Raw genomic sequence first — 27,980 nt, 5'->3', positions numbered from 1 at the left:
GCGATCAATTCTCAATTAACCTCCTTTTTCACACTCCCAACCCAAACATCTCATCTCATCTCATTCAACTGTCTCCTCTCGTTCTTCCTCAGCTCGCCGATCGCCGCCGCCGCCGCTAACCTTGCCGGTCACCGTCGATCGGCTTCTTTGCCGATCGTCACCGTCGATTGCCTCTTCTCAGGTCACTTTCTGCTGTATTCTCTCTCTCTGCTCTCTCTTAGTGATTGTATTATTTTTATATTTTCTGGATAAGAATGTATATTTTATTTTTGTGTATTCAGTGATGTTTTGTTTAGTTTATTTTATATTTCCTGTAAAATCAACCTTTTAAATATTCTACTTTCAAACAATATTCTTCTTTAAGCAGTGTTTTCATGCTCTGTTTGTTTGTTTGTGGACAAAAACCTAAAAGCTAATAGCTTAATGTTATACTATTCTTCTGTTTTCTGCTCTGTTTGATGTTGGATGTTGTTATTTTTTTTAGTGTTTATTGCCTTGTTAGATTGTTATTGTATAATTTGTTTGGATTGTTGGATTTTTAGTTGACTAGTTTGTCAATGTTAAGTGTTAGATGAATGGACATCTATTTTAATTTTGACTATTTTAGTTAATTTATAAATTAGTTTTTTTTAAAAAAAAAAAAAAAAAAAATCTTTGGTTCAACTTTTGTAATTTGAATTATGTTTTTTTTTTTTTTTTTTTATAATCAGCCAATCTGCCTTAACCACCAAGTGGAAACCACAATTATTTGCCAACCGAACTACCGGTTTTCGATAGAAAAATGGCCTTTTCTAATGACAAATTTCTCTATCTACCAACTGCCGTGCGGTTTCTATTTTACCTCTAAACCGTACGGCGCACACCCCTAGTTATGAGACTTAAGATTAGTTTGGGAAACGATTATTTTAGTATTTTTTTAAAAAAATTTAGTTAAAATATGAGATGAATGTATTAAATGTGTTTGCAAATGACTTTTAAATTTTTTTACAAAAAACATGCAAATATGAGGTGAAAAATATATGATCGGTTGGGAAGTGATTTTTTTTTACTAAAATGAGGTAAATTACAATGTTTAGAAATGACTTTTTAAAAACAGAATACAAAAAAATAGAAGCAAAAGAAGTAATCTTTAAACTTTTTTTATGTATGATTTTTTGTTTTTTTAATATTTTTGTGTCAATCTAAAATTAAAAAGAATTTATGGACTTTCAAATTACGTTATTATCTTTCCAAAATAACCTCAAGATATTTTTTTGTGTGGCTAAAACGACATTTATCATATCAATTTATTTCCCACTCTCACTCATGAATGTTGGCCTAACTCTCTCACTCGGTCTCTCAGTATCACATATGGATCTCCCTTTCGCTTCTCTCTTTCACTCGGTCTCTAGCTTCTCTGTCCCTCTCTCTCTCTCGCTCGCTCGCTCTCTTCCTTTCTCTCTCACTCTAACTTTTCTCTGTTTTGTATATTGTTGCCCAAGTACGTCAAGCACAATAACTTTTCCAGCTTTGTCCAACAATTGAACACATGTATGATTTTTTTTTCTATGTTTTTTTTTTTGGGGGGGGGGGGGGTTTACTCTATGTTCTTTAGTTTGATGAAGTTGTTTTACTTGTTTTGTTGTGAATCATTGATATTTTCTGATATGTGATGATAATGTTGTTGAAGTGTGAATGTGAAGTTTGATAATCATGTGTGTGGTTGAATTAGGATTAGAATGCAGTTTATTGAAATTTTGAAAAATTGAAACAAATTGAAATTGAAAAATTAAAATTTTGGTTCTAGTTTTTTTTCTTTCTTTCTTTCTTTTTTGTTTTTTTAGGAAACAAATTTATAATTATTAGTCTGGTTGATGGATTTAGATTAGAGGAGATAGTGATTCTCAGGTGATAGATTTAGATTTAGATTTAGATTTAGATTTAAATTTAAATTTAGATTTAGTTTTTTATTTGGCTGGTAGATTTAGATTAGAAGAAAGATGGTGATATTAAGGTAGTGTTATCCTGTTTATTGTAAGTAAAGTGTTTGTTAGGAGGTTTCTTAAAGCAGTTGACATTATAGTGTAGTAACCAACAATAAACCAAACCAAACCAAACCAAACCAAACCAAGCCTTAAGTCCCATCAAATGGGGTCGACTACATGAATCATTCTTCTCTACGTGGCCCTATCAAAGGTCATTTCGTTAGTCAAATTAAGTACATCCATATCTCTATTTACAACGCCAGTCAACGTTAATCTAGGCCTACCCCGCCCCCTAATACTTCCATCTACCGTTATAGTATCGCATCTTTTCATTACTGCCTCTATTGGCCTCTGTTGAATGTGACCAAACCATCTCAATCGATTCTCTCTCAACTTATCTTCTATCGGTGCTACTCCTACTCAGTGTTTTTAAAAGCTCAAGGCGCACTAAGGCGCTGAAGGTCTCTCGGGGCCTAGGCGCAAGGCACAAGGCGTGAGGCGAGACGCTGGTTTTATTGAAGTAAGACGCATAGTCTTCGTAAACCAAACCAAACCAAACCAAACCAAGCCTTAAGTCCCATCAAATGGAAAATAGAAAAATTAACATAGACTAATCATTCATAGTACTAAGACAATTTTTTTAAAAATAAAAAGTAATCAAGATTCAAGACAAAATATAGAATAATTCTCAAAGCCATGAAAGTGCATATTACATAACATTTCAATTTTCAAATGGGTATGTTGCCATGCCGGATCTTTTCTATTACTTTCCGATGATATTTTCTACACAACAAATTTAATAAATGGAAAATAATTTCAGTGTAATGTAAGTGTGATTAATTGTGTAATGTAATGGAAAATTACATTAGCATTGTGTATTAATTAATGGAAAATTAATTAATACAATGTAATGGAAAATTACACTCCGTGTAATGTAATATAATGGAAAATAATGTAATGTAATGTGTCAATTTAAAAAATAATTAATGTAATGTAATGTGTCAATTTAGAAAATAATGTAATGTAAAAAAAAAGAGACCAATAGCAATGTGTTAATTAATTATTTGTGAAAAAAAAATTATTTTGTTTTCTTTAACAGAGACCAATAGCAGAGACCAATTTATTTTGTATTTCTTTTACAAAAAATTTATTTTGCAAAAAAACAGAGACCGATAACAGAGACCAATTTAGTGTATTTTTTTAGTTAATCAATTAATAAGATAAGTCTTATTTTGTATTTCTATTTATTTTATTTTATTTATTTTTTGTTTTTAACAGAGACTCAAAGGGATAAATAATTGAGAAAAAAAAAAAGAAGACAGAGCAGAGCAGACTGATTGGCGAAGAAGAGAGAAGAAGAAGGAGAGAAGAAGAAGAAGAAAAAAAATAAAAATAAAATGACCATCAGATCAGATGATCGAAGTCAAAGGAGGGAGAAAGAGAGATGATCGAAGTCGAAGAAGCCAGTCAAAGAAGGCAGAAGGGGAGAGAGAGAGAGTCGAAGTCGAAGAAGATGAAGAAGCCGAAAGAGAAAAAAAATAAAAAAATAAAAAAATAAACAGACGACACAGATTAGGGATTCGAACACACACCTGGAAATCGTAGCGCACCTGGAAGTCGAAGTCGAAGTCGTAGCCCAGTCCAAGTCGAAGTCGAATCAAAGTCGAGAGATGAAGAGACGACACAGATTAGGGCTTTCGTTTCAGTTGTATTGGGTTTGTAGTGTATCTAAGTTGTAATCCTCTGTGGTTAGAGCCATTCCGAACACACACCACAGCCGTTAGATCAAAGATTAGGGCGTAAACATCAGTCGCGCCTAGGCACGAGCCTTGCGCCTCTCTCGCCTGCTTCCAGTTGTGCCTAAGGCGCGCGACTTCTTCAACGCACCTCGCCTGGGACCAGTTCAGGCGCACAGGCTGCGCCTCGAAGCGCCTTGTGCCTAGGCGCGCTTTTAACAACACTGCTCCTACTCATTTCCAAATACACTTATTCCTAATTTTGTCTTGTCTAGTCTTGCCACACATTCACCTGAGCATACTCATCTCAACCATACTCATCTTATCTACATGTTGTTTCTTGGTTGCCCAACACTCTGTTCCATACAACATCACTGGTCTAATAGCCGTTCTATAGAAACTAACAATAATTGAAAAATTTTAAAGTAACAAACAAAACCAAAATATTAGATCTTCGATGCCTCTAATATGTGCTCTAAATTTCATATGAGAGAGGTAGACCTCATTTTTAGTCATAAAAATCTGCTTTTGTCAAGAAAAAGCCCACAATACTATCTAGGAGAGGCCAAGATGTGGGATACTGCGAGAGACTAGTTTGATTCATTTGATGACATTGTGATGCTTGAGGTTGCAAATCTCTGTCTTGATGAATCTGACACGGAGGTTGTGTTATTTATAGACGATGGTGGTGCAGGCCAAGGGGATGGTGTTGTGATGATGACTTGGTTGGTGTTAGGTCTGTTTGAAGCTTCATAAGGCTTACTCTTTTTGTTTTTTCATTTTGTTGAATGTTGGATGTTGGTTGATGTTTCTTAGATTGTAATGATGTATCAAATGACATATTTTTTGACTTGTGATTTATGTGACTTGTATGGATGATCTTTTAATTATTGAACCTAAATTCTCTTGACATTTTTTATATAATGGTTTATGATTGATGAAATTATATTTTATATGTTGAAGGATGAATGATGTTTAAATTATAAGGTTGTTTGGGGTGTCCTAAATAAGTGCACTTTTTGACTTTTTATGAAATATGGGTTGAATATGGGTTGGGTTTGAAGTGATGTGATAGAGAGGTGATGTGACTTAAATAAGATGATGTGACTTAAATAGGATAGTGACTTTTTGACTTTTTGGATTTTTTTAGAAATACCAAACTTGGCCTAAGTGGGTTTTTCATGTTGAATTTTGGTTATTTTTTTTTATTAATTTTGGTTATTTGTGAATAAAATTAACAAATAAAATATATAAATTTGTTGTTTTGGTTGTATCCTTGTGGTGTTCATATCTTAATTTTTTGAGAATCACCAATTTTTTTTTTTCATGTATCCCCGTGGTTTCGTACCTTAATTTTTTGAGAATCACCGAGTAGGTGCTTCTTAGGCTACAGATATTATTGGCACTTTTTTATCACCTTCATCAACTCTTATTCTAGCTCATAGGTAAAAAGATAGCATGTACATTTTTTAGTATGTTGGTTTGGTTATCATTTAGAAAATGTGATTATTTTCTTGTAACTGTTAAAACAAGGACTGAGAAATGAATTTACTATGTGATTACAATTTTAGTCCTTTAGATGTTGAATGAAGTGTATTTTCTCTATTTCAGAATGCTCTCCAAATATTTAATAAAACATTTTAACATGTGAACAAAACTTTAGAATGCAGTCAACATAGTTCGCTCACTCTCTCTCTCACACACATGTACTCAATGCATACATAATGAAAGGTATCAGGATATGTATTGGTATCGGTGATACGGTTATATATTGGCCAATATTAGACGATATTGGATAGTATCGGCTGATATATTGATGAATAACAGTATCAGAAGTCCAAAATCCTAATACATAACGGCCGATATTTAAAGCCGTCAAGGTTTACCAAATTGTCTTGATGTATTTTGTGTGGGAGCAAGATCTGTTGCTTCTAAACTTGATATTGATAATGTATTCACATAATGCATTAGCTAGAGCTGAATTTGGGCACTTGCGTGTTGCAGATAGATATGGATAATCAGAGGATTTTGCTAATGATTTTATGGGCATGCTGGTTGTTTCCACTGTGAAAGTCATTACATTGGGTTGCATGATTATTTGGACCCAACCTTATCTACTTTGATTCTATAGGGTTGTTCCATCATAAGATGACAATCATACTCTCTTCGTCCTCAGTAATTCCCTCGTTTCATATTAACCTGTTGAAATCATATGATTTGAATTTTAAAAGCAAGTCTCCTTCCAACCCAAACTTCAGTTTTGTCCATTGCAATATTCCACAAGGACTCCCTTCCTTTAGTAAAAATATCAATCCAATTTTGAAAAAAACACTTGCCAGCACTTTGAGGTTTATAGCCAGAGAATGCATGAACTCCAATGATGTGTTGTTTGGTGAGGATGGCTCAATTACATATGATTGGAAGGACAAACAAGGAGAAAATGAAGATATGGGATCACCATGGGAAGGGGCTGTTGTGTATCAGAGAAACCCTTCAATCTCACATGTGGAGTACTGCACAACCTTGGAGAGACTCGGGTTAGGAAAACTTTCAACTGAGGTTTCAAGATCTCGAGCTTCTGTGATGGGATTACGAGTAACAAGAGCTGTGAAGGATTTTCCACTTGGAACACCTGTTCTAATATCAGTTGATGTAACAAGGAAAAAGAAGAAATTGAGGCTTGATGGGATTGTACGAACAGTTATCACCCTCGCCTGCAATAGGTATTTAACAATTAGCAATCCCCCCTCCTTGTTTTCCAGCATGTGTTTCTGTAACATTTGACTTGGTTCTTCCTATTATTTCATTTGCAATTTCCAACTATAGTTCAATACACTAAGTTGTGGTTTGGTAAAACTAAAAATCTAATGCTGAAAATTCTTAGCACTGAATGAGCATGGTAGAAAGCTGTATACTTAGAACTGAAAATTCAAGGTTTAAAATTGTCTTTTAAGATTGAAGTATGAAGCCACCTTGAACCAAGTGTGTTTGGCATTGACTTGTCAATTGTACTGAGTAGAAGCACTGCAATGTTTTTCATTTCTCAGTACTTATCAAGTAACTTCTAGATTATCTTGTTATAAAAACTAGAAAGCTTTCGGTAGTTAAATGTGTTCTTTGTGTGTTATTATTGTAAAAGAGCTCTGATGGGTCTGTGGATTGATCATGTCGCTTATTTTCAGAATATATTACTGGTGTAGGACGGCAGAAGGGAAAACGATGATAATAAAAGGGCAAAACCAAAAGAATAAACCAAACCCTAATTCTCAAAATTAAAAATTTTCAATTAAATTCATATCAAAAGCTGACAAAACCTAACACAACGGCTATTTATAGGTATCCAAAAAACCCTAATGAAGAGTTTCCAAAACTATAAAACACTCCAAATAATAAAATTCTACCTAATAATTGAGACATTCCAAATAATTAAATTCTACCTAATATTCTAGTATTGATATGGTTCTTAAAAGATCTAAATTTCCAAATGTGCTTGATTCCTTCCTCATCCGACAACTTTTCTATCTGCATCAATTACTCTTGCCAAAACAGTAGTGGCTTGGCTTCCACCTTTTGACCTTTCCAACCTCAACTTTCATTCTTGCTGACACAAAATTGCAAGTCATGTAAAATTTTGCTTTCTCGTTTGTTTGAGGGTGGGGGTTATTTATTACCTACAATCTTGTGTCTTCATGCTTCTTAAACTTGAAGGCTATGGGGATTGTTTGATGGCAATGGCCAGCTTTATGTTACTTGGAGCGTGGATCATTCCGGTACGGGAAACGGGAATGTGGTATGCCACATGCTCTAGAATGTGGTACGCCACATGCTCTAAAATGTGGTACGATAGGGATAGACTTGTATATATTATACTTGCGAATTTAAGGTACTTTTAGAATAATTTTCTTTTAACTATTAGGCACCTAATAAAATTTAGTTTTTTCTTCTTCATAAAGTAAAACATTTCTATGAGTATTATGACTCATTTTTTATGTTTTGTCTTGTCAAAACTTAATTTACCTTAGATTTTAATTCACTATATTTGATTCTTTCCTCGTAAGGAAACATTTAAGGAAATTTATTGGAAAAAACTTTTGGGATCGTTTCAGATCATTAAATTTATTGTTTTGGAATGCAAGTGTACCATATTTTGGAACGTACATACCAATACGAAATTCGTTAGGGTATTACATATTTTGGTAACATAGGGCCAGCTGCTGTTTTGTGGATTTTGAGTTTGGAATGTTCAGATTGTTAATGGTGGGTGGACGCAAGAAGGTGAAGGCTAGGATGTGGTGGGCCTTCTCCAGGCATATGAAAATGGAGGTTGTGGAATTGACTTTTGAGCATGATTATGGTTTCAAGTGGGGTTTTTTGGCTGCCATGGGTATTATATATTTGGGAGAGAGAAAGCATTTACATGTTGGATGTAAAGGAGGAAAGGGTAGAGGTGGTGATGTGGAACAGGCACATGCTGATTATTGTTGTAGATTTTATTTATAATTTTATAATTTGTAATTTTTATGTTTACTTATTTATTTAATTAGAGTTAAGTTAGAAGTTTTATTAATATTTAGTTTCTTAATTTTGTTAGAATTTAGTGTCCAAATAATAGTATGATTCGATTTCCTATTTTGATTAGGGTTTTGTGGCTGTTTTTTAGATTAGGGTTTTGACTCTTGTGTTCTTCTTTCTCCTTTTCTGTTCTATTGATTTGTGTGCTCTTTCCTTTCGAAGCAAACAATTCTCCATATATTTTGATTTTGAGATCAATTGAATAGTTGAACTGATTTTTTAATAGCCATTCTGCATTAGGTGGTCTTTAGAATTTTAATTGGGTAGACACAACCTTTGAAGTGCGGGTGCGGGTGCGGATACGATATGGGTACATCGATACGGCAAATTTTTAAAAATGTAGGGTACAGGTACGGATGGGGTACGTCAATTTTTAATTTTTTTTTTCTCCTCTTAATTTATAGGTAAACATCCAGCATACAAATCATAAGTTTCAATATCAAAACTAAAAAGAGAACTTGTCTAAAAAGTTACATAATTCTTGATTTTTCTTTTTTGATTGACTAAAACAGGATTGTGGGAGCCGTGTTTCCTTGGATCAATAGAGAAGAATGGACCAGTCCGGTCCATAACGTAACCCCTATTCGGCATTGATCCCAGTCAATTGAAGAGCCGAATAAAATAGCCGGCATACCAACCAGTAGAACAAAGGCCGAGTAGAAGTACATGTAAAGGATCAGGGATGGGCCAGGCCCTAAGGCCCAAAGGAAATACTATAAATATAGGATCTTCAATTAGAGAAAGGTATGTGAGAACCATTATGCTTAGCTTAGAATACAAGTAATCCAGAGTGTAGAGATTGACTTGCCCGTCGGAGTGCTAATTCCAGCACCCCCAACTGGAGTGTTTATTCCTTTTCAAGTGACTAGCTGAGGATCATGAGTGTCTTCCAGGATTAGAAGAGTATTTCTAAACCACTTCTCCACAATTGGCGCCGTTTGTGGGAATACTCAAGCACATCCATGGCGGGCGTGACGGAAGATCCTCCAGCAATCACTCATGACCCTACACCGCAAGATGAAACCACCCCAAGCAACATGCTTGGGCCAGAGAATATTACCGCAAGAAGGGCCTTGAACTTCGGTTCACTCTCAACATCAGCACAAGAGGCAATGTAAGCGATTATGGAGCAAGCAAAGCAAAACGAACAGAGGTTGGAGAACATGATCGCTGAAACGAATGTCTTCGTCAGGATTTGGCCTTGGAAGTAGCGAAATCCAAACAAGCTGTATGCCAAGATCCGGAACGACCCCTGAGGGCAGATGGTCGACGACCTCGAGCCCGACAATAGGACACTGACAGTGACTCTGACTCATTATCCCCGGAGCCCAAAAAGAAGGGTCGACTCGAAGCTACCAGTTCTTCTGAAGAGAGTGTACGCATAAGGCATAAGTGAATAAGAAATAGTTTAGACGAAGAAGACCAGCATGATTCCTTTGTACGACGGATCGCAAGGGTGGTCCTGCCCAAAAAGTTCAAAGCTCCGTCGTTCACTCTCTATGATGGAAAATCAGACCCCACCGATCACATCCGTCACTACAAGTAAGCCATGACATTGCATGCAGACGACAAGGCCCTCATGTGCCGAATATTTCCCAATAGTTTGGGACCATTAGCTGTCAGGTGGTATGATAAATTGGAGCCGGCTTCGATCAAAAGCTTCCATTAATTACAGAAATCCTTCAGGGCCAGATTCATCACCAACGAGGTCCAGCCGAAACAAGCCAACTCTCTCTGAGCAATGCAGATCCAGCCAGGAGAAACACTAAGAGTGTATTCGGCACGTTACTGGGAGTGCTTTAATCTTGTTGATGATGCTTGCAACGACTCCATGGCCATCACTGCCTTCAAAATGGGTTTGCATCCTGACAGTGCTCTCCGCAGCTCCTTGACTAGAAGACCCCTCAAAACAGTCTAGTCGTTGATGAAGAAGGTTGAGGAATACTGCAAAGTGGAGGATGACGCCTTGCGGGTTAAAGCCGGAAACGTGGCCAACAAGACGGCTCCTTTTGAAATTGCTCAGCCGATAAGTTCCGTACCACCTCAAAGCTCTGAATCGCGACATCGGGCTAAAAGAGATAAGAGACGGGATTCTCGCCGATCAAGCGACCAATGCTCCCACCGAGCAAGCGAACAACTGCAAGTCGATAGCAAGCGCACAAGGCGCGCCGACAAGAAATATACGGAGTTGATAGAGCTGATCAGTGCGGTTATGTCCAAAATCCAACACCTTCCGTTCTTCAAATGGCTGTCGAAAATGGTGGGACCTCCCGACACGTGAAGACGGGATAGGCAGTGCGAGTATCACAAGGATCATGGCCACGATACTGAGAGTTGTTATGCATTGAAGGATCACCTAGAGGAATTGGTACAAGATGGTTGGTTACAACAGTACGTCCGAAAAGGTAACCCAACCAAAGCAATAGCCTTAAGACAGGATTCACCCCCGCTCGGCGTGATCCACATGATATACAGTCTGTCAATGTCATCCGCGGTGCATACGATTCAGTCGAATCCCGACCCTAAAACTCAACTCACTTCGGCTAAACGGTCCCATGAAGCTGCAAGCATTGTTTTTGATGGTTCAGATTTGGCCGGAGTGACACTTCCCCACATCGATCCTTTGGTAATTGAGGTACGCGTAAATCGATTCACCGTTGAGCGCGTACTCATTGACCCAGGGAGCACATCGGAAGTTATGTATTACAAGACATTCATCAAACTCGGCTTCTCTGAATCGGACCTTTCTCCGGCTTCTTATCCACTATTCGGCTTCAACGCCAATCCAGAATACCCGTTGGGGAAAATTACACTACCCGTTCGAGCGGGCTCCCGAACAGTGGATGTGGAGTTCTTGGTCGTCAAGCTGCCGTTGCCGTATAATCTCATCATGGGGCGATCCTGGTTGCATACTATGCAGGCCGTGCCAAGCTCTTATCATCAGCTGCTACGCTTCTCGATAGAATGCGACATCGAGCAAATCCGTGGCTCCTAGAAATCGGCACAAGCATGTTATCTCCTTGCTGCAAAAATGCCAAAGGAGTTGCAAGTGAACTCTATTGAGGTGACGGATCGGGAGAGCCTCGACGATGTTGGGCGGTTCCCAAATGAAAAGGCCACGGAAGCCCTAGATTGAGTTGAAATCAACGGAAACCTAGACAGGTTCTTCATGGTCGGCGCCTCCCTGAATCAAGCCGACAGACAGCAGCTAATTTCCTTCATTCTCGGCAACCTTGATGTATTTGCGTGGACTCCATATGAGATACTGGGTGTAGATCCGTCTGTTTCGCAGCACCGTTTAAATGTTGACCCTAAATGCAAGCCGATCATTCAGAAAAGCCGGCGATCAGCCGCAGAGCACACTGCCGCCGTCGTTGAAGAGGTTGATTGGTTGCTTGATGCCGGGGCAATCAGGGAAGTGACCTACCCTACATGGCTCTCTAATACTGTGGTTGTGAAGAAGAAAAATGGGACTTGGCCTGTAATGACCTCAAAATGCGTACAAGAAACCATCTATATTTCCCTATGAAATGATGTGGTTTAATTTAATTACATCTATTAGAATTGAAGCATTATCAGTTGAGTTACGGACTTCAAATGGAAATTACCGACCTTTATGGGTTCAAAAATCAAATTTGAGTATTCGGGTATGTTAATGGGAATTTTAGAACTATTTGGGAAAATTAATTGGAAATCTATTTTGTCTGACTCGTTAATGCACGTTTAGGTGGTTAACTTTATACTGCAAATTGAAGGCCCTAGAGGCTTTAGAAACCAGAGCAGGGGACATATTTATTGTTAGAATTTCCCATCTTTACCTTCACCTACTCCACTACACACTCCACTTCACCTACCTCCACTTCACCACACACTCCACTTCACCCACTATCACCTCCACTACACCTACTACCACATTTTCTTCTATATATAGATTGTATAGGAATTGTAATTAATCAATCTTGTAATAAATCAATACATCAATCAATAATCATCAATACATATATTTTTACATGGTATCAGAGCTATAGGTTAGCTCTTGGTGAGCTTCACCTTCCGGCGGGCGGCAACCTTGCCTTCACCGCCCGCCGGACCCTAACCTGTTACATAATCAAATCTCAAACAGACTTGATTCACACCTCCCAAAACATCTCATTTCATTCATCTGTTTCGTACCCTGTTGGCCTTCTTCCTTACCTTGCCGATCGGCGCCACCGCGCTACTTGCCTTGCTGTCACCGCCGTTAGACTTTCCGGCGTTGGTTCTCTACTCGCCGCCAGTGCTCTTCACATGATCAGCTTTTGCATTTGCAACAGGATTCTCATACCGCTGGTGCAGCCAACCATAAAGCTGCTCGACAAGGAAGTGAAGGAGAGGAATGATATGCATGGGCCAGAACATAATCAAAGTGGTTGTGACACAATGAAAGTTTCTAGTTTATCTGCACCAGGTGCAGATTCAGATTCATCCAGTGGCAGAAGGCAACATACAGATGTGCCTGATGCTTTTTCTTCTAGTGCTGATGATGGTAGTGAGGAGCCCATTTATGAAAGAGAGGAATGAAGGGGAAGGCTGTAAGTGGGATGAATTACTACGCATGTTTGTCTATCATGTCTCTATTGATCCTCACACCTTTTGCAATTGCTGTGGAGGGCCCTGAAATGTGGGCAGCTAGCTGGCAGACTGCTCTCTCTCTCTCTCTTTTTCACTTTCCAACCCATGTGCATTTTGTTTTCTACTTTTTTGACAACCCAGCAACACACCACAACCCAAAGTCTCTTTTCCTTTCTTTTATTTTATTTAAACAATTGCTGTCAACCACTCACTTCACTCTTTTTTTATTTTATTTAAAAAAAAAAAAAACAAAAAAAACAAAAAAAAAACAATTGTTGTCACCCCTCTTTTCCTTTCTTTTATTTTATTTACACACAATGCCTCTCACCTGTTTTCATCCACCGCCCACATCCTCACTTTCTTTAATATATATTTTTTTATTATAATATATATTTTTTTATCCCTATTTTTATTTTATTTTATTTTATTCTATTTTTTTTTATCTTTTGTATAATACTGAAACATTGATTAAAAAAAAAAAAAAAAAAAAAAAAAACAAACAGACAGAAGAAGCAGAACTGCACACCACACTCATTTTATTCCTGTTGGGGCTCACCCCGATCACCATTTTACAAAAAAAAAAAAAAAAAAAAAAAAAAAAAAACACAAACCAAAACAAAACACCCACACCCACAGTGGGATTTTTCTTCTCTACTCTGCTGCAGGTCTCTTCTTCTTGCCTCCGTCCTGGACGGCCCTTGCCGGTGTTGCCTCCGTGTTTCCTTGTCCACCGAGCACGTTCACTCCCCCATACTCCTCCACTGCAGCATATGGCGGCCCTCCAAATCGGAACATCACGGTGGCCTTCCGCTTCAGCTCCTTGTTTTCTGCCCTTAGCACGCTTATCTCTGCTCGCGCATCCTTATACATGCGTTGGAGCAGAGCCAGCTGGGAGTTTAAATGCTGCACCTCATTTGTTCTACTCTGCAGCCGGTTCGACAAATTTGTAACCGCCGTCATACTTTCCACACATGCCTTTAGAGTATACTGATTGGCCTCCACATCCGACTGCACCGCCATTTTTTGCTCCACCGACCGCATCGGAAAGTTCAATGGAGCAAAACCAGAGGTGTTTGGTTGCGGTTCACTGGACACCGCACCCGTTATTTCTCCTGTGGGCTCGTTCAGTTCTGGAAAGAGCGTGAGCAGGTTCTGGGTAGCTGGACGGGAAGACGAGGCCATGTTTTTTGGGTTGCTAAGTGTTTCAGCGAAATAGCAATTTCAGACTGGTAATGTTCGGAAGGGTTGGTGACAGAATGGCAACAGAGTGTTCCAGAATCTCTTTCTCAGAAACGGAAGAGTTTTTTTCAAAGGATTTTCGGCGGTTTCAGACTGGTTTGCACAACCTCCGCTTCAACCTTGGTTAAATAGTCGAGGCAGCCACGCGCATCGCGCGCCTCTTACCACCAGCCGACAAACGGGCACGCAAGCCAAGGCGCCCACGTGCCTCGCCATCATGTCCGGCACACCTTTTGATGAATTGGGCACGCCTTTTGATGGCACGCCTTTTGACAAAATTAGGCACACCTTTTGAGGGTGCGACTTTTTAAGGGTCCGACAAGACTCTGTAAACTGTCCCGACATAGATTCCGGTTAGTTTCTACAAGGGTCCGACAAGACTCTGTAAACTGTCCCGACATTGATTCCGGTTAGCTCCTTTAAGGGTCCGACAAGACTCTGTAAACTGTCCCGACATTGATTCCGGTTAGTTTCTACAAGGGTCCAGCAAGACTCCGTAAACTGTCATAACAACTGTCACAACATTGTCTGCTACAACGGTCCGACATGACCCCATAAACTGTCTTCTACAACGGTCCGACATGACCCCATAAACTGTCTTCTACAACGGTCCGACATGACCCCATAAACTGTCTTCTACATCGGTCTGACACCACCATACAGTGTCCTCTACAACGTTATGACACCCCATACAGTGTCTTCACCAACGGTCTGACACGACCATACAGTGTCTCCTATCCTTTTTTATTTTTATGTATTTTCTTGTTTTGTTACTCTCTCCAAACTCAAGTTGGTTAGTTTCTCTCCTCCTTGAGTTTGCGGGGGGCTGTTAGAATTTCCCATCTTTACCTTCACCTACTCCACTACACACTCCACTTCACCTACCTCCACTTCACCACACACTCCACTTCACCCACTATCACCTCCACTACACCTACTACCACATTTTCTTCTATATATAGATTGTATAGGAATTGTAATTAATCAATCTTGTAATAAATCAATACATCAATCAATAATCATCAATACATATATTTTTACATTTATGCTCAGCACAATTTTTATAGTCATCTGGGACGTTTAATTGAAATTTGATTTTTCGCGATTCGTAAGGGCGTGTTTGGCTATTCCTATTGTTAAAAGCTTAGGTGTTGGTTATATGTATATATGGTTATGCTATGTGAGTGGTGAACTTATCATTTGGAAGTCAAATAAAATATTTGGGGGAGAGAGAAGAGAACCGTGAGAGAGAGGGAAGGAAGAAGAGGAAAGCTCCTCTAATCAACACTCATGGGGTTTTGAAGATGCTTGAAGGGGGTGAAGAAAGAAAAAGAAGATCATCCATGGGAAGCTTGGGAGAAATTGGAGAAAGCTAGGAGAAAGACAAGGATGGAACTAAGGTATGATCATCTATCTTGAATCCTTAGGTTTTAAGCATCAATTACATGAAATCAAGGATTGATATGGAAGATGTGAACTTTGAACCCCAACTATGGCTATTTGGTGCTCTTGTGTTCTTGTGTTTGGGAATTGAATAATATTTTGAGGTTATGATGTTTGATGGAGATCAAATATATGAAATTTGTTATGTATTAAAGGGTTTTGGGCTTTGATTTACATGGAATTGAGGTTTGATTTTGAAAATGAGAAGTCCCAATTTTGTAGCCATTTTCGGACTGCAAACTGTCCAGGGCCGCACGTGCGGCACTGTTCCCCCACACGTGCGGAGACAGCTCTGTCCAGCCAACTTTGAACAAGCATATCTTTTCTATCCGGACTCCGTTTTGAGTGATTCTTGAGCCTAAAATCAAGCCCCGGAAGTCTAGTTTCCAATGGCGGTGGTCTCACTCCCAAATTCTAAATACAGAAATAGTTATGCCCAAATTGGTGACGACTGTTCACTTTCTGTCAACCGGTTTTGTACCATTTCTTCACCTAAACCATTTCTCATCGATTTCTCCTATTTTCTGAAACATGGATTACAACCTAGGGAGGACTAATGAAGCTAGAACCACCATGGCTATTGGTTAAAGAATAGGAAAGAGATTGGTGTTATCCTCATATTCTGTTATGTGCATTGTGTTTGTAAGTCAAGACGAGGACATCGTTCCACCGCTATCAGAGACCTACCACTGTGAGTAATTGTTAGAATTTCCCATCTTTACCTTCACCTACTCCACTACACACTCCACTTCACCTACCTCCACTTCACCACACACTCCACTTCACCTAACCCACTATCACCTCCACTACACCTACTACCACATTTTCTTCTATATATAGATTGTATAGGAATTGTAATTTATCAATCTTGTAATACATCAAAGCAACAATCAATAATAATACATCAGTTATTTTAACATGGTATCAGAGCAAGGTTAAGAACCTGGTCATTCTCCTTCACCGGCGGGCGGCAACCTCGCCTTGGCCGCCCGCCGGACCTCTACACATACCCTAGCTTCCTCTATCTCAGCCACTGTGCTAGCCCCTCCCTCGGGCATGGTCTCTCCATCTCTCTCTCTGTATTTCGACCATGGCTTCTTCATCCACCGGTGTTTCGTCTTCCACTGACTCCGAAACTCTCCGGCGAAATCGAATTCTGTCGAGCAAACTCTATTTCGATGTGCCTCTCTCTCAGCTTCCATTTCCTCAGTGCCATCAGCAACAGGTACAAGAATCTTTGGACAGTTGTCAAATGTCCACTCCATTGGGTTTAGCTCAAGCACTGTATATTCATCTCCATGATTAGGACGCATCACCAATGGCCCAGATACTTCATTGGCTTTATCTTTACCAAATAATTGCTCAACCAGTGCAACGGAGAACTCCATGGCAGTGCCAGGCCCACGACTTGTCACAACTTTTCCATCCTGCTGCACTATTGATTCAACTGCGGTTGTAGCAGATGATAGTTGCTCCATAAAAGATGGATAGCACGTTGCTTTTTTTTTTTTTTTTTTTCTCCTTCAACAAACCCCATGATCCAAGTGCCACGGCAGGAGCTGCACATATTGCAGCATAGAACCGTCCATCTTCCGCTTGCTTTTTTCACTATGCTTTCTCAAACCCAGATGGCCACCACAAACACTTTTAAAAACATGACCCAGATGGCCACCACAAACTGTACAGACCCCGAAGCAGCCAACTTTTGCCCCAATCCATACCTTTTTTTCTTTTTCTTCTAAAGCCACTGAGTTTGTCCCCTTGGTCTTGGTCTCTCTCTCTCTCTCCTATCACACCAATCCATTATAATATCTTAACCTCCACTATCCTAGTCCACCGAGCACAAACATCAACCACCTCACAACCACTTTTTTGTTTTATTCCTTTTATCCTCATCATCATGTCCCCCACTCTCTCTTCTATTATTATTATTACACCCACCAAAAAAAAAAAAAAAAAAAAAAAAAAAAAAAAAAAAAAAAAAACAATCTTGTAAGACATCAATCAATAATATCCAATAGTGTCTCATTCCACTGAGGACTAGCTCTCAGTGTCTCATAAACCTCCTTCACTAGCTTCTGCCCATTAGCAACATCATGTGATGGATGATCATCATTTGCAGGCAGTCCCTTTATGTCAAAGTATCTCGGCTCGATCACCGACAAGTTAGTTTCAGTGAGGTTCTGAGACATGGAAAGAGCTTGTTCTACAAAGCCAGTCATTGAAGGGATGGGACCAGACCCAAATCCCGGTTGTTCACCAGCTTCAAATGAGTGACCCGGATCCGGATCCACAAACTCAGCATCATCTTTGAAACAGATGGATTGAGTTTGAGGGTGGTCTTGGTCTTTAGTTGAAACTGGCCCTCCTCGGCTCCACCATCTTATCCGACGGCCTCTCCGACAGCTAGACGCGGCTCTGCCCCTTGCGCTCGATCAGCGAGCTCGCACGGCCTACGCACCTCCTGTCTGTCCCGACATTTGATACCGGTTAGCTTTTTCAAGGGTCCGACAAGACTCTGTAAACTGTCCCGACATTGATTCCGGTTAGCTCCTTTATGGGTCCGACAAGACTCTGTAAACTGTCCCGACCTAGATTCCGGTTAGTTTCTACAAGGGTCCGACAAGACTCTGTAAACTGTCCCGACATTGATTCCGGTTAGTTTCTACAAGGGTCCAGCAAGACTCCGTAAACTGTCACAACATTGTCTCCTTCAACGGTCCGACATGACCCCATAAACTGTCTTCTACAAACGGTCCGACATGACCCCATAAACTGTCTTCTACAACGGTCCGACATGACCCCATAAACTGTCTTCTACAATGGTCCGACATGACCCCATAAACTGTCTTCTACATCGGTCTGACACCACCATACAGTGTCCTCTACAACGTTATGACACCCCATACAGTGTCTTCACCAACGGTCTGACACGACCATACAGTGTCTCCTATCCTTTTTTATTTTTATGTATTTTCTTGTTTTGTTACTCTCTCCAAACTCAAGTTGGTTAGTTTCTCTCCTCCTTGAGTTTGCGGGGGGCTGTTAGAATTTCCCATCTTTACCTTCACCTACTCCACTACACACTCCACTTCACCTACCTCCACTTCACCACACACTCCACTTCACCTAACCCACTATCACCTCCACTACACCTACTACCACATTTTCTTCTATATATAGATTGTATAGGAATTGTAATTTATCAATCTTGTAATACATCAAAGCAACAATCAATAATAATACATCAGTTATTTTAACAGTAATGGTACTATAAATGTACATCAATTACCGCTAATAATTATTATTATTATTAACATTCTGTTTTTCCATGGCAATTATGTTAACATGTTTGTATTTGAGAATTGGTGTGAACATTGAAGGATTTGGCATCCATTGATATGACTCTGAAACTATTCTGTATTCCGCCTACGATTAATGGTTATCGGTAATGTGCTATAATCTATAAATTACCCATGATTCCGCATGAGAATTGCATACAAGCTATGAAACCATGAGAATGGTTAATAGAAAAAGTTTGTGAAAGTAATCCCGGTTATCGGGAACTTGATATTTGAAATGGGAACATAATACCTTGAAAGTTCTATCGAAGACTCCTACCATCTATTTGGTTCAACATATGTCTTGTGACGTAGATATCTGTCTAAAGAGGATTAACAGAATTGGATAATACTACAGTAGTGTGTTTTATGTCCTGTTAAAAGACATTATTAACGTTCTATTATCCGTGGATTAACCTTAATGATTCATGGTGAACAAATGGAACAATGATGCTTATGTATCCCGAACTATTCAGTTTTATCAAGGATGGTTTAAGACTGTTATGAGGTAATTATTTTGTCCCTACAAATAGCATTGTGATGGCACATGTGCAATTTGTGAGATACGTAATACATATTGCTAATGATTATCGTTGGTATTCTGTTACACGTAAACTAACTACGTTAACTCATGTAAATGATTGGAATAATCTATGTGCCTCTGTATGACTATAAGACTAGTCTGTTCTGATGATATCTGTGGTTATTCCGTTATGATGTTCGTTTTGTTTATATTATGACATGATGAGACTTATTGATTTCTGGTATGGAACAAAGTGCTGTACGGAACTAAGTGCTACACTTTGGTGGGAGCCACCTCTAGAATCTGTACGAGCCACCTCTTGAGTCCATACATCTGTTGTTTCTAGGCCGCTAGGCCGTTCTGTTATTTCTAGGCCGTTAGGCCGTTCAGTTATTTCTGGGCCGTTAGGCCGTTCTGCAATTTCTGGGCCGTTAGGCCGTTCTGTTATTTCTGGGCCGTTAGGCCGTTCTGCTATTTCTGGGCCGTTAGGCCGTTTTGTTATTTCTGGGCCGCTAGGCCGTTCTGTTATTTCTGGACCGTTAGGCTGTTCTGTTATTTCTGGGCCGTTAGGCCGTTCTGTTATTTCTGGGCCGCTAGGCCGTTCTGTTATTTCTGGGCCGCTAGGCCGTTCCGATATTTCTGGGCCTATGGCCGTTCTGTATCTACTAGGCCTATGGCCGTTCTGTACATTACTGGGCTGAAAGCCACTCTGTTAAGAAAACTGGACCCATGGCTGTTCTGGAAATAATTACGGAATGTAGTTAATCATATATCTCTGCAGTTATATGCTCTATCATTCAAGTTAACCATTACATTATTTATGTACTATTATTCACTGAGTTTTACTCACTCTGTATTTTGTCTGTTTCTGTAGGTAGTCAACTGGGAGGCCAGTCCTAATCCTTAAGGCTCGTCTCTCTTGTCAACCCCAGTGTGTCCAGGCACTTAGATGAAGCCCGTGCATTTTGCAAAGTTTTGCTAAGTTTTGACTTATGCTTTGGTTGTCTATTTATGGTTGACTGTATGTGATCCCTTCGTCATTAATGTTTTTGTTATGCGCCCAATTGGGGGGGGGGGGGGGGTGGCCCTAAGTGTGTGCTCGTATGTGAATACTTGGGTGCATGTTCTCTGTACATCATTTACTTAATGTGATGTTTGTGATCCTGGCATGGTAGTGGTAGCTCAATGGATGATGATTATGTTATTTTATATTATTAATGCTTCCGTTCAGGCCCCATATATTACATATGTCGGTTTTTATGTCTGTGTCTGAGGTAGTCATGCCCAAACTTGTAGGGGCGGGTTTGGGTTGTGACATGGCCAGTCTGTGTCGATTTCACGGACCTAAACAAAGCCTGCCCCAAAGATTGTTTTCCTCTCCCCTTGTAGATGCTACGGCACGTTATCAGTGTATGAGCTTCCTCGATGCCTACAGAGGCTACCATCAAATTGTCATGCATCCGGAGGACCAAGACAAAACTGCATTCCTCACCCCAAGAGGAACCTATTGCTAAGAGGTTATGCCTTTTGGGTTGAAGAATGCAGGGGCAACTTACCAGAGACTAGTCACCACCATGTTTAAGGAGCAACTCGGCCACATTATGGAAGTGTATATTGACGATATGGTGGTCATGTCCAAGGAAGAGCAGAATCATATAGCCAATCTGGAGGAGACATTCGGCATTTTACGCAAATATGGAATGAAACTGAACGCCTCCAAATGTGCGTTTGGGATCGGCTCTGGCAAATTCTTGGGTTACATTGTCAACCACCGAGGAATCGAAGCCAACCCAAGGCAAATCACAGCGATTCTGGAACTCGGCTCCCCTCGATCAGTCAAGGAGGTTCAGAAGTTAATGGGGATGGCCGCCGCACTCAACAGTTTCATCAGTCGTTCCATGGATCGCTGCCGACAATTCTTTTATACACTATGGCAGGGCAAGGCTTTTGAATGGTCTGCCGAGTGCGAAGCCACTTTCAACGGCCTCAAGACCTACCTCCGATCAGTTCCACTCTTAACAACGCCGTCGGTAGGTGACCCACTCATTTTGTATCTGGCAGTCTCCAACTGGGCTGTCAACGCTGTACTGATAAAGGAAGAGCTGGGGGAGCAGCGGCCAGTGTATTATGTGAGCAAGGCAATGGTTGACGCCGAAACACGCTACATTCCATTGGAAAAACTCATTCTGGCCCTCGTCATGGCAGCGAGAAAGCTGATGCATTACTTTTAGGGGCATACCATCGGGGTGCTAACAGATCACCCCCTCCGGTCGGTACTCCGTAGTGCAGAAGCATTTGGGCGCGTTTCAAAGTGGGCTCTCGAACTTGGCTAGTACGATATTCAGTTTCTGCCTAGAACCTCCATCAAAGGACAGGTTCTTGCCGACTTTGTGGCCGAATTCACTGGGGGTCTTGCCGACTTCACGTCCGATGAAATTCGACCTAAGCCGAGTTGGAGAATTTATGTTGGGGATGTTTGGCAGTTGTGCTGTGATGGATCATCCAATCAACGGGGCAGCGGAGCTGGAGTAGTAATCATGGCTCCCGACGGCGCAATAATTGAGCAGGCCGTCAAACTTGACTTCGAAGCAACAAATAACGAAAGGTTGCCTTGTCCAAATAATGCTATTGCTACCAAATCTGGCTCGGCACGAAAGGTTGCCTTGTCAGCTGGCAAGGAGACCGAGGTAGCCAAGCTTAGTGCCATAGCTGGATCTTTCAAAGCCGACGCTTCAGAGGAGATCGACATGTTTTTTTATCTTTGGCTCAACAACAAAAGGAGAAACCACACCCGACTCCTCCAAGCGTGGCCGTTTATCAATGGGGCCCTCCTCGGATCTGGCCTCGCCCTCAGCGGTACGTTTTTCTCCCTGATCTTCTGAAACCGGCCGTTCTTCTGTAATCGGATGCTCGACATCCTTCTCCGTCTCGGCCGCATGAACTTAAGCCGTTTCTTCTACAATAATGGTTTCAGAAGATTCAGTCGGGGCAGGTCCAGAACGGGTGGCCTCGGCTTTCCGTCTGGCGGCCATGCATTCGGCATTTCTCTTTCGTGCCAATTGCGTGAGACTTTCCCCAGCCATACCCTCAGAATAATCGCCGAGAAGGTCTCCTAAATTTGTAAAAATATCTTCGAAGGCGTCCCCTCGGCCTGATGTGGACGGAGGGTCAGACGAGTTCAGTCCGGCTTCTTCAAAGGTCGAGTTAATAGCTTCGTCAACCTCCGCTGCCAACTGATCCGGGTCCTCGGCGATTGGTTCCGTCGCTTGTTCTTTTAAGTGTTCAGAATCGGATGTTTCTAAATTGATCTGCCTCAACTTTTTGAAGCTGGGGAAGATGAGGGCTGTAAGATGGTTGTCGCCTCGCGCGATCGGAATGTTGTCTGCCGCCGAGAATGTAGTATAAGTTGGCTTGTACCGCAGGAGAATGTGGGCCGCCGTCCCTTGTTTTTGAAGGTTTGGACGGCCGACGAATTGTAGCGTGGTCTTAATTTCTACAAGCACAACGTCGTCGTCTGAAACTAACACTCTCTTCAAGTCGCTGCCTGCACAAACAAAACGATTAGATGTGTATAGTGCCGAACACAGATATGGAAATAATAGAAACAAGTGATCTAATCGGCCACCTGGTTCGCCTTTTCGCCTTGGCACAGGGTCTAGGCGATCTTCACCTTCGTCGAATTCCCAATTGTCGTGGACGACGACCATCACGTCATCGACACGCTTGCCAGAGCTGGCAAGCATAGTCACTAAGTGATGATCAGTATCCTTGGCTCTAAGAAAGTAGCGTCCTAGCCGGCCGGTAGATTTGGCTAGAACATAACAGTGCCGAATGGCGGGTATACCTAAATTAATCCTAAGATGCCGATTTATCTCTACAATTCCCATTATGATGCGAAAGAAATTCACGTTGGGCTGGGAAGGGATTAGACCCCAGTATCGAAGAACGGCCCTAAAAAATGGGTGAAGAGGAAAGCGGACTCCGCTCTCAGCAATTGATAGGAGAGGAAAGACGATTGTGCTCTCATTTTCCCTCTCCATATCAGTGGTGCTGTCTGCCAAAAGTGACAGATGGACGTCATCGGGGATGGAAAAATGGCGTCGAAAGCCGGAGATTCGATCCGTTGAAAGGAGCTCCTTCAGATGTTTTGCCATTTTGGCCAACCCAAGGATTATGGAAGACTAAAAGCAAACAAGGAAGCGGGATCAAAAATGAAGGAGAAGAAAACTTATAGGAGACGAAGGGAAAAACGAGAAACAAGGAGTTGCAGAAGCTGCGAAGTGAAGGAGTTGCACTAGAAGGCGAGCCAGATATCTTTGAGTATTCAGAACATACATTCGAAGAGACAATTTCAAATCGCATTAAATGGAGGCAGTGTACGAAGGGGTGGGAAATTGTTACAATGACCAAAAAGCGTGTACGCGTTCTGACACGCATCGGGAAGAGGATTAACCGCCGAATTTTTGACTTCCTAGGCTAGAAGCCAAACACGTCGACTAACTGATGCTAGTGGGGTGTTTGCGGGGCAATTGTGGGAGCCGTGTTTCCTTGGATCAATAGAGAAGAATGGACCAGTCCGGTCCATAACGTAACCCCTATTCGGCATTGATCCCAGTCAATTGAAGAGCCGAATAAAATAGCCGGCATACCAACCAGTAGAACAAAGGCCGAGTAGAAGTACATGTAAAGGATCAGGGATGGGCCAGGCCCTAAGGCCCAAAGGGAATACTATAAATACAGGATCTTCAGTTAGAGAAAGGTATGTGAGAACCATTATGCTTAGCTTAGAATACAAGTAAACCAGAGTGTAGAGACTGACTTGCCCGTTGGAGTGTTAATTCCGGCACCCTCGACCGGAGTGTTTATTCCTTTTCAGGTGACTAGCTGAGGATCACGAGCGTCTTCGAGGATCAGAAGAGTATTTCCAAACCACTTCTCCACAAGGATGCAAAAGAGAGCAAAACCATGATTCATGGGTAAAGGGTGTTGGAAATAAATTACTTGATATTTTCAAAATTGAAAGAAGAATGATAAAGGCTACAACAAATTTTAGCAGCTGTTAAAAAAAAAAAAAAAAAAAAAAAATCATTTTTTCGTACTCACGACGTACCCAAATGTATTTGCCATACCCGGCATGTATTTGGCGTACCCGCACCCGGTACTTGTATGGCACAATTTTTGGAGTACCCGTGCTTCATAGGACACAACACAACGCAACACAACATTTTCGTGATGATGAAACAGTGGGGATGATGGAGATGGGCTTTAGAATTTGGGAAAATTAGGCACCAATCCCTCTCACCTTTTATGTAGAAGTTAAGAACTATGAGAAGAATTGTATTAGGTAAGGTTCCTTAGTGTTTTGATGGTAGTTTAAGTCTTCTTTGCTGATCCTCTTTTTTTTTTCGTTCCGTTTTTGCCCTTCATTCAGAATTGTTTAGAGAAATTTCAGAATTGCTCAGAAAAATTTCAAAATTGCTTATTTTTTCTCAGAGATATTTCTGAATTGCTTATTTTCTTTTAGAGAAATTTCAGAAATTTCACTAACTAAAGATAGCTAACTCAGTGAAATTTTATCAATTTTTTTCCTTGAAATTTCATATTCATCATAGATCTTGTTTGATAGATTTCAACAAGAGCATTCTAAAAATATAAATTTTATTGAAAATTGATATCTCAATAAAAAATTATTGAATTTTTAAGTTTTAAAATTTTTCAAAAAATGAAAGACATTGAATGAGCACTGTGCGTTGGAATTTGAAAATTGCTTCCGTGTTTCCCGAGGACCTTAGCTGCTACTACAATATTTGGTGTCCTTTATCTTCTAAAATCTTAATATGAGAGACCTTAAAATAAAAATCCCTTGGAATTTCAAGTGGCTAGAGTTATAATATACGCGAATATACGGTGGTGGATCCACAAGGCTTAGAGGTGACAGCTGCCCCCTGCAAATTATAATAGTTCTACTTTTACCTATAATTTAAAGAAAGTTCTCTTGTTTTCCCTCTGAAATCTCATGGTGACCCTCTAAATTTACAATCCCTTTTTTTCTTTTATTTTTGTCAATAAAATCCATGAAATTCGTTGCTTTAAAATTTTTTATTTACTAAAAAGTTCCTTTTATATACGTTGTTTTTTAACATGGCTGACTTTTCTTTTGGACTAGTGTTTTCTGGACAGACATTCAATCTCTTTGTGTCATCCGCTAATTTTCAATCTGTTTGTCATCTGCTAATTTGCTTCTTGATTCTCCATCTGATGTTTTCCTGCCTAGAATGTGTGATTACAAACTTGTTTTGAAGTATAAATTCTGTTCAACCATTTAATATTGATCGAATAATAATTTCTTAGATGATCTTTTGTGGATTAAACTTATAGGGCCTCGTAAAATTGTCATCTTTGTGAATAATTTATTTTCCTAAGTGGGTTTGCAACTGTTATATTCTTTCCTACACCAAACAATATTGGTGGCTGATAACATATTGAATGAAGCATTGGTACAAGTAAAAGAAATTAGATTGATCAAATATAGAATATCTATAGGAATTTTGGAATGTCATGTTCTATCTCCCTTATTTATATGTTGTGTATGTCGTGGCAAACCAAAAAAGAATTGTACATAGGGTAGTTTGCTCACCATCTTGTATACCAAGGTTCCATTCTGAAATATGGATCTTTGCATGCAAAATTTCTACACTTCCTCTATATGTTACATGGACTTGGTACGAGTATCGGGTGTGGGTGTGTATCCTAGTGTCAGACTTTTGTAACATAAATTTTAGGATATTGGGATATGTATCCAAAACTGGATATCGGTACGAAGATCTGTCATGCATATATATATTGCATATTGTAAAATATTCTCAAGTGAGATGTTGTATATTGTATAGAATTATAATGGAAATTAAACTGGATTTAAGAAAAATATGAAATGTGTATCTCTAATTCATGTGAGAGGATAAAAATATTACTTTACTAGCAAATGTGAGTTTATTCTTCTTCATCTATTGTTAGAAATTACAGGATCCGAGTGTCTGAATTGGGTATGGGTGTTGGGAACACATCCTACACCCTTACCTTGTCATACCCTATGGATACAAGTACTTTGGGAGAAATAGAAGAATCCATGTTACGCAAGTTCCTCTTTAGGTGACCCAAATGATAGACTGCACGCACCCTAATATTGGCGTGGTCTTCTCTTGAGATTCATTTCAATAAGAACTTATTTTATTTATTCTGTTCTTTATTTATTTACTTAATTTTATTTTTTTCTTAATTTTTTCATGCACATTGACTCTTTTAATTTTATGTTGAAGGTGTGGTGAGCCAACTGCTAAGTGTATTTTCTCCAACTTCTCACTTTTATTAACTGAAGAACCAGTTGAAGAACCTGACATTATAAATATGGGAGTGATCTTCGGGGAAGACAAATTCACAACTTCTGGAAGTAGTGAAGAGGAAGAAGATGATGAAGCTTCAATTGATTTGGATGATCGGCTATATTTTCCTCCTGAAGAAAAAGGAATTGACATTTCAAAACACATAAGAGACATGGTGCATGTAGAGATCACCATTGATGCACTATGTAACACTAGGTGCCAAGGTTTGTGCCTGAAATGTGGTTCAAATCTCAACACTACCACTTGTAATTGTAATGAACAGGAGACGGAAGAGAAAGGTTATGGTCCTCTTGGAGGTTTGAAGAAGCAAATGCTGAAAAATTGATGTTTTTTTAGGTAATTTGTGAAACTATATGGAGATGTCATTGGCTGTGTGTGTGTGCGCGCGCAATGTAATGTAGAGAACATGTCCAGCTGCTGTACGTGTGCATGTATGCTGAAGTTGTGCAGCATACCAGCCCCAGCCCCTTCCCAATCAACCATGGATTTTAATATCGACTTTTGTTAGAAAATCAGGTTGTTTTTGGTTTCTTACTCTTTGCCTGTATTGGTCGGTGTACATGAACTATCAGCATTAATTATCTCCTTAATTTGTTGTCACTATAAAGTATAAAGCTTGCTTATAGGTGAAGGCAGTTATTCAAATTCTCTTGCCACTCCAATTTAGGTGGGCAGAAGTTTGTTTGACCATACACTGATGAATAGATTTCGTGCAATTACAGAAGCACATTTCTTATCTTAATTTACAGTACACAATCCCGATTTTGGTATATAATAATCATAGGATATGATTATTTTTGTGAGGAGAGTTGTTCTTGAGTTTTCTAATTTTTTTTTTCTAGAATCACATGACTTCCGATTTATTTTTTTATTATTATATACCGACTGTTGTTCTCTGAAGTAAAGAGGTTTGGAGAACCCTCAACATAGACTGCTCACCTAGACTCGGGTCAATATGAGTTCAATAGCCAAGAGACTATGCTAGAACACGACTAAAACTGAAAATGACAGGTAAAAACACTAGTTGAGAAACATTTCAAATTAAATTTAAGAATTCAGACAACAAATATATATATATATATATATATAAAGCTCAAATTCTCAATACATAAGATTATTTATCCAAAACAAGCAACAATATTGAAAGAAGT

At 39.9% G+C, this 27,980-nt stretch overlaps 1 protein-coding gene across 2 annotated transcripts; it reads left to right on the top strand.

Moving 5' to 3' along the window:
* Window positions 1-27,429, top strand: LOC114259817 (BTB/POZ domain protein, putative (DUF177)). 2 transcript variants are annotated; one of them, XM_082896225.1, is made up of 3 exons: window positions 1-181; window positions 3,243-6,423; window positions 26,746-27,429. In XM_082896225.1, exons 2-3 carry the CDS (start codon window positions 5,849-5,851, stop codon window positions 27,152-27,154), a joined length of 984 nt encoding a protein of 327 aa, XP_082752351.1. In that variant the 5' UTR covers window positions 1-181; window positions 3,243-5,848; the 3' UTR covers window positions 27,155-27,429. The 2 variants fall into 2 exon arrangements, with proteins under 2 accessions (XP_082752351.1, XP_082752353.1); XM_082896227.1 differs by having other exon boundaries at window positions 18-181; window positions 5,705-6,423.
* The last annotated feature ends 551 nt before the right edge of the window (window positions 27,430-27,980 follow it).

This window comes from Camellia sinensis, chromosome 11 (genome assembly GCF_055761805.1).
Source record: "Camellia sinensis isolate YWXY chromosome 11, ASM5576180v1, whole genome shotgun sequence".
Classification (NCBI taxonomy): Eukaryota; Viridiplantae; Streptophyta; class Magnoliopsida; order Ericales; family Theaceae; genus Camellia; species Camellia sinensis.
This window is presented reverse-complemented; position numbering and strand designations above follow the sequence as displayed.

Bases quoted from the DNA above. Each gene is read 5' to 3' on its own strand.
- LOC114259817 (XM_082896225.1), top strand. From the start codon at position 5,849: ATGACAATCATACTCTCTTCGTCCTCAGTAATTCCCTCGTTTCATATT. The intron at 6,424-26,745 runs GTATTTAACAAT...TTTATGTTGAAG, and splicing joins ATCACCCTCGCCTGCAATAG to GTGTGGTGAGCCAACTGCTA.